The sequence below is a fragment of the Urtica dioica genome, chromosome 8 (assembly GCF_054948205.1).
Source record: "Urtica dioica subsp. dioica isolate 48M chromosome 8, U.dioica_male_clone48M_v1_H2, whole genome shotgun sequence".
Taxonomy (NCBI): domain Eukaryota; kingdom Viridiplantae; phylum Streptophyta; class Magnoliopsida; order Rosales; family Urticaceae; genus Urtica; species Urtica dioica.
The window spans coordinates 29703367-29711196 of record NC_142763.1 but is presented as its reverse complement, the minus strand read 5'-3'; the positions used below and the strand labels follow the sequence as shown (position 1 = coordinate 29711196).

Genomic DNA, 7830 nt, shown 5'->3' with positions numbered 1-7830 from the left:
GCGAGATAAGTTAAGGGTTACTCAAAACAGTGGAGTGTGCTTAGTAGCAGAGACTATGCAGTACGCAAGCGCTAAGGACAAACATCCCATAAATTCAGATATGATTTACTATGGAGTGATAAAAGAAATATGGGAAATAGACTATTTGTCTTTTCGAACACCGGTATTTCTGTGTGATTGGGTGGAGAGTAACGGTGGAGTAAAAGTCAATGCACATGGATCTACATTGGTGGACCTCAAGAGACACGGTCATAAAAGGGAGCCATTTATGATGGCAACACATGTAAAGCAAGTGTTTTATGTTACAAGTCAAAGTGATTCGAAGTGGTCATACGTATTTGCTACTCAAAGCAAAGATTACGCAAATGAAGTTCAGAAGGAATTTGAGGAGAGCGATGTCCTTTTCGAGCACTTAACTCCAACCAAAGGCTTGACAACCAGTGATACCAACTCCGTCGTAGATGATGAGAACGACGCGTTATATTTAACGAAAAACGTAGAAGGAATTTGGGTATATATAGTGTTAACTCTTAAAATGTTATTGTTATTTTGATTGTGATTTCTTGTATGATATTTAATTAGGCTCCTTAATATGTAACTTTAATTGTGCTTTCTAATGTTATATTTTTACATTTTACAGGTCTGATGTCTAGGCCACCTCGAGATAAGCCAGGGAAAAGAGGTCCAACAAGGCTCCCGAACCTTGTACGTCTAAGGAGTCAAGGAATCAAGCAACGTGTAGAATTTGATGTTTATGGAGAAGCGATTGGTGACAACTCTCCAGTTTATAGAAGTTTTTTGGGCTATTTAGCCAAGAAAGTGTCAATAGTCAACCACGATGATTGGCGTCTCGTGGAAGAGAATGTGAAGGACGGTCTTTGGAATGAAGTTCAAGTAAGTTTGTTTGTACTTCTTTCTATACATAGGTTTAAATAACTTAAAAGTTGCCGTATTCAATTTTGGCAGAACACCTTCATTGTTGAGAATCGCTATCGTGACGAGGCGATGCAAAAGATTGGGGCACGATGGAGAGGTTTTAAGACGAAACTTACAACAAAGATTTTTGAAAAGCTTAAAGCAGGTGATGATCCGATGTCTCTTACTTCAACAATGGAGTTGGAGTACGGGATTGCTCCAGAAGATTGGACTAGATTCGTCCAAAGTCGCATTAATCCTGATTTTGAAACGCTTAGGAAAACTAAACAAGGAAATCAGAGCAGCCAAGTCCTTCTTCATCGGACTTCCCGAAAACCATATGCCGCACTTAGATGTGATTTGGTAAGTCTGATTTTGCATTTTTATTTTTATAAATTTTTTCCAAAAGACAAAATCTTTGTCTCGTTTTACCTTTTTTTTGTCAACTGTGATGCTATTGTGAGAATATAGATGGAAAGAAACGATGGTAGACAACCTGATCGAGCTGAAGTTTGGATAGAAGCACGCAAAGACGCAGATGGAAAGCTTACAAATGAAGAAGAAGTGATAAAAAAAAATGGTAAGTATATATAATTTTAAAGTTAATAGAGCGAGTTAATAAATTGATATGTATTATTTGTTGTTGTTGGTTATGCGTAGGAAAATATACAAGAAGACGGGGCATTTGTAGTACATGGATCCGCAGATGTCCTAACTACGGCTCTATCGAAACCTGAATATAGCGGACGCACTCGAGGTGTTGGTGGATCAGTGCCTTGGAAGCGATATATGTCGAAAGTACCTTCTAGAGAGGAAGCAGACCTTGAAGCCCAAAAGCGGATCTTGTTGTTGCAACAAGAAAAGAAAGAACTCGAAAGGAAGTTGCAAATGTTTGAGAGAGAACGAGGGGAAAACATGAATGGAGAGCCAATCGGATCTCAACAACAACACATGCCGTTCATGCATCATACTAGTGGAGAATATGGTATGCCATATATTCCATTCACACCGCAAGCAGGTTTTCAATATCGCCCTCAATATGGTGCGTCATGGCCCCCACAAGCCCCCTCGCCGGATTTTGGTTCACAATATCCGTATTTCTCGCAGTACTTCTCGCAGTCAGCATATCCTCAAGAGCCTCTCCAGGTAGTATTTTGATAGATAGCTTAAATTGGTGGATTTCTATAACTAATAACATGAACTCGTAGGATTGTCGACATCAATCGCAAGTACCGTTTAGTTCCGAAACGCCTTCTAGATCACAATCACCATACGTTCCAGATCCCCCTGAGGTAGTTCTTTGAATTTAATTAAAGTTTTATATGTTAATTTATTTAGTTCATAATGTAAAATCATAGGAGGATCAACATCAGTCGCATGTACCGTTTACTTCTGAAGCGCCTTCCACATCAAAGTCACCACATATTTCCAATCCCCCTCAGGTAATAATCTAAAGTTATTATATGTTGATTATTATAATAAATAATGTGAAATTATAACAGGCTAGATGTAGCGACTCGAAATTTAAACTTAATGTTGTAAATTAAGTTGATCAAAATGACGAGAAAATTATGGGATTAATTTTCTAAGAATCATTTCCATCATTTTTGGGTTGGAATAACACATTAGTTTAAATATATTAAGGGTAAGGAGAAATCTCGGAATGAAAGGAAGGATTTATCGAGTTCATCTCGAGTAATAAATTATTTTTTGAGGAAATATTCCGGAGATAATTTAAGAAGATAAATTCTCAAGGACGAGAATTATTTCCGAGAAACCTTAAATATATTTGAGTTAATCGAGAATGGACGAGAAAATTCTCGGTTTGAATCATTTAATTAAATGTTCGTTTGGTTATGGTTCAAGTCACAAAATTTTGTGACAAGGACGTGGTTGTCATGATTTTCTGGGCTCAATGAAATAAAAAGTTAAGTTCAGGGTCGGTTTGTTTGAGGTGGAAGTGAGGAAGGATTTATTTGCAAAATTGGAAGAACTTTCTACATTCTTCTCTTCCTTCTCTTTTCTTCTTCTTCGATTCACTTCCTCTTTTCTTCTCCATTTCTCTCGAGCGGTTCCTGCAAAGAAAAAGAAAAAAAAAAAACAAAACCACGCAACCACAACGAAGAACTCCGGCCGATCCTCACCACTCCAACCTCTTCCTCATCTTCTTCTTCTTTCTTCTTCTTCAGCACCTCGCGCTCGGCCACCAGTTCCAGCCGAGACAGCGCGCGCGCCGTGACCGAGGGAGAGAGATCGCCGCGAGCCACCAAGGACCGCCGCCGAGGAAAGAAGCGCCGGGGAAGAAGGAGAAACCACCGAGAAGATTGAATTTCAGGGAGATTAGGTGAGAATTACTCAAACCCAAAGTGAATTTTGAGTTCTAGGATTGGAAATCAATTTGGGGGTTTTGATTATTGAGCGAGATTTGATGATTCTTAGATAAGTTTATACCCGAATTTGTGATTATTATGGATCTTGGACGTATCTGTGTTGGATTTGAACTTGGCAGTGTGTTTTGTTATCTTGGCCGTGTGATGTTAAGTTTAGAAATTCTGACTTTGAGCTAGTGATGTTAAGAGTATAATTGTGGAATTTGGGGTCGGAAATATGGGGTTATGACGTTTTGGAGATTTGTATGACAAGCTAACGTGTTAAGTCTTCGTTTACGAGTTTATTGTCAAGGGTCTAGGTACGGTATAGGTGGGCTACGTAGAGCCCAAAACAGCGAGTTCGGGACGGCGAGGACGCGGCCCAAGAAATGACGGAGCTATCGCGCGAGTGTCGACGAGACGAGACCGAGACAGGGTGAATGACGGCGTTTCGGTTTAGGCTCGGAGACTCGCGGAACGCCCGTTTTAAAAATTTAACAGAGTCATCTAATTATTATTACCTTGTAATTATAAAGTTTAAGGTTTTTGTAAGAATTGTTCCGAGCTAGTACGTTAGCACGTTTAAGTTGTTTTAAAGTCGGTTTCGATGTAAGTTGTAAAGAGAAAAAAAATGGAGTTTTTCGTTATTATTATTAAGCTCGTTTAAGGATTTTAAGAGTTAAGACTCGATTGTGATTTAACGTTTGATTTCTCGGTTACTCGAGCTTAGTAATAATAAGTTTGAATATTTTCTTTTGGAATTCAGAAAAGAGAAGAACGAGGCTTGCTTATTAGGATTACTTTCTCGGTTTTGAGTCTGAACGTAGTTTTTGTTTTGAGTTTAAGCTTTCTCGTATCGTTTGAAGTTTTATTCCGAGAACTTGGATTCCTTATAGTGGATATGTCTTTGGGTTCTACGATTTGTAAATCGTACGTTAGAGTTTGAGTATTATGGATTACTCGCAGGATTATGATTCAGGATCGGTTTGATTTATTGTGATAGGACCCAAGACTGAAGGTCGTTTAGAGGGTTCATGGAGTAAGTGAACGTCTGGATTCTCGGTTATAGTGAACGTTCGGGTTCACAGGACGAGCGAACGTCTCGTGGAAAGCCGACATAGACGCTTACTCTCGAGGTAGGTTATTATAACCCTTCTCTCCTGATTTTATGGTTTGGCCTCAAGTATATATTATTTTCGAAATGAAAATGGTTGTGAACGTGCCACGAAACCTAAACCGTTTTTAGAAAATGTGGCGGAACTTCATCTCAGGATATCTGATCATGAAGTTGAGAATATTTCGATATTATACATATATCCCGTATTTGCGAAATAAAATGTTTTGTATATCCTGATAGAGCCGGAAACGTATATATATGAAGCGGAGAGTGCAATCGTATATATATAAGGGTGTGGAGAGTGCACCATTCTGATCAGAGGACTGTCACGGGTTATGTTGACAGGGGCTCAGGAAATAGTAGACGTTTAAATGGGCGTAGATGCACATTTAAATTCAATTGCATTTCTTGCATTTACATTTCTAGCATCAGCATTCCGTCATTTACATTTCTGTCAACATTCATGCAATTTACATTCCTGCAAGTTATACTTGTGCGTGTATGGTGATTTACACGTATAAGACTATTATTATACTTGTACGTGTATGGTGATTTACGCGGGACAAGAATATTATTATTATAAAGTAAGTATTATTTTCGAAAATCTTTTTTTAAAAAATCAAACCATTACTATAGTACCTACTGAGCCTCAGGCTCACCCCTATTTCCCTCAAATTTTTCTTATAATCAGGATGTGAGAAGGAGAAGGGTTAGGAAGACCTCGGAGTTAAGTGTGATCGAGAGTTGGAAGGTTTTCGCTGGATAGTCTATCAAGTGTCGAAGGTTGGTTTTATTTTTCGTTTTCTTTCTTTTATCTTTGGACTTGTAAAGTAATCAACTGAGTATGCACCGTGGGTTAGTTTTGTAAAGTTTATTAATGTTTCATTTCATACAATAACACGCCTCATCTTTTACCGGGGCGTGACACTAGATATTCGCAGGGGTTGTCTCCTATGCATGATTGTACGTCTGACTTCATACCATTCGAACCTTACGTGCGCGATTCAACTCTTGCTCCACATCAAGTATATAATAATCATTAACTTGGAGCTGATTATCACATAGTTCAACATACAATATAAATTAGTTTAATAAAAATTGATGCACGCGCAGGTGCATATACAGTCCCAAGTGACGTCCATAAATACAAGCACGCCAAAGGTACAGTTACTCTTCAACCATTCACCTTCAATTCTCTGCATTGATACTGTGTTATAGTGTAACAATGTTTATAGTGTTAATAATATCCATTGTTTCAGGTCATGCGTCCGATACAATCTGAAGCTCAATCAATTAAACATCCACTGCATAAGCCAAAACCAAAGAGAGCTCAAAGAAAAATTTTGTCACCTCCAAAAGAGACCGAAGTGTTGGTGGCATCGACGACGAGACCTTCGAAAGAGAACGAAGTGCCGGTGGCATCGACGACGATACCTCCGAAAGAGAACGAAGTGCCGATGACATCAACGACGATACCTCCGAAAGAGAACGAATTGTCGGTGATATCGACGACGATACCTCAGATACCCGCTAGAAAGTGTCTCCTTGCCATCGGAAATTTGGAGAACATTGTTGCAAATGGTTATGTGATAGATACGGGAAGTGATCGCATTCATGGAATTCTACTTGGGAGCGAGAATGTGCGCGTGCATGTGAGCGAGATTGAACTTGATCATCTAGAAGACGAATTACCGATACCGGTCAATGATGAAATGTATTTAGTCACTCACGCTGCTAAGTCGATGGTTGCATGGCCAAAATCTCTAGTCATCTACGAAGATGATGTAAGTAATTTTTTTTTAAATGTATTTTACTATTAGTTGATTTGTATTTTAATAATCTTAATTACTATTCACAGGAGGAGTTACAGCCACCACAAAAGAAGAGTAAAAAGGTTGCCAAATCGCTAAAAAACAAAAAATCTAAATCTACAACTCATCGCGTGCATAAAAAAGGTTCAAGTCAAGCAACTCCTCCTCAAGCATTCCACGATCAAGAATCATTATTACCGACATTGGTAGATCGAATTTCAATAATAAATGATGATATTGTGATCAATTATAAGTTTCCCGAGTGTGTGTTCAACGGCGAAGTCACATTAAAGTTGATGAAGGAAGATGTCGAGCAATTCATGTACATGAAGGAGATCGGAGTAAACTGTATTCTAGTTCATATACGGTATTCTTATACTAACTTTAAAACTTTTTTAAGTATAATAACATTGATTTTATTATAGCTTCTGTGTTTTTCTTTTCCTTTTGTAGACACTTACGTTACCATATGCGGGTTGGCGGAGAATTGCGAAAATTCGCCTTTAGCAATCCCATTGACGTTTCTCCGTCTGTAACTCAATTAGACGAGCCTATAGGGCGATCAGAACACCTTTTTAAGGGAGTGAAAGAGTTGTTCCCTGGTCAATTGTTACTCACGCCTTATAATTACGAGTAAGTAATTACACTAGAAATATCTTTTTATTTAACCGGGTTAAATTTATGTTAACTTACATTATTTTTTTTATAGTTTTCATTGGGTTCTTCTGGTGGTGGATGTTAGCAAGCGCACGGCATACTTTCTTGATCCCATGAATTCTAAAAGAGTTCCGCCTCATTTGAATTCGATAGTGGACTTGTGAGTATATTAAAACATAAATATATATATTTAAAATTAATAGTTATGATTATTTTGTTATAACTTTTATATACATGTGTAGAGCATTCGATAGCTTTGTCGGTAACAAGAAGTTTTCATGGAAAATTCCAAAGGTATATATATGCACAATTAAACTAGTATATCCATTATTATATATTTCAATCTAACATATTTTTTACAGGTACCGAAACAACCTTCGACAATTGAATGTGGCTATTTTGTTTCAATGATGATGAAAAACATTGTTGAAACTCGAGATTTTCATAAATGTTTGCAAGAGGTATGTACACATTTAAATACACATATTCAATACGTATATATATTGTTTCACTCACAAACAACTCGTTTTTATATATTATTAGTTTGAAAAGTTGAAGAGTTATACGGATGAGGCAATAGATGCGTATCGAGAAGAATGGTACAAAATGGTGTTAAACTTTATGGACACGGAAGTCAAATCGTCAAATGTGAATGTAAAGTGAGTGTGTTTTCGGTGCATGAACATTCGTTTACATGGCTTGATATGTTTCGGTTTAAATATACGGTACAAAGTACGAATAATAGAATTTGATTTTGAAATTATTGAATGGATTATTAAAAATTCGTATTGGTATGTTTAGGTTCGGATTTTGGAATATATATTGAAATTGTGTGCATGAATTTTTTGTAATATTCAAATTTTTATGTATTTAAATTTTTTTTTGAAAAGAATAGACAGCGTTTGTATATAAGCGCTGTGAAAACTTCTTACCTGCCATGAAGACACGTGGATGCCACGTT

At 37.4% G+C, this 7830-nt stretch overlaps 1 protein-coding gene across 1 annotated transcript; it reads left to right on the top strand.

The window, feature by feature from the left end:
- The first annotated feature begins 1077 nt into the window (after window positions 1-1077).
- Window positions 1078-7542, top strand: LOC149389030 (uncharacterized). The gene is made up of 10 exons (XM_089622547.1): window positions 1078-1278; window positions 1387-1495; window positions 1576-2061; window positions 2124-2207; window positions 2274-2357; window positions 6793-6845; window positions 6922-7029; window positions 7112-7163; window positions 7232-7330; window positions 7413-7542. Exons 2-10 carry the CDS (start codon window positions 1493-1495, stop codon window positions 7530-7532), a joined length of 1089 nt encoding a protein of 362 aa, XP_089478673.1. The 5' UTR covers window positions 1078-1278; window positions 1387-1492; the 3' UTR covers window positions 7533-7542.
- The last annotated feature ends 288 nt before the right edge of the window (window positions 7543-7830 follow it).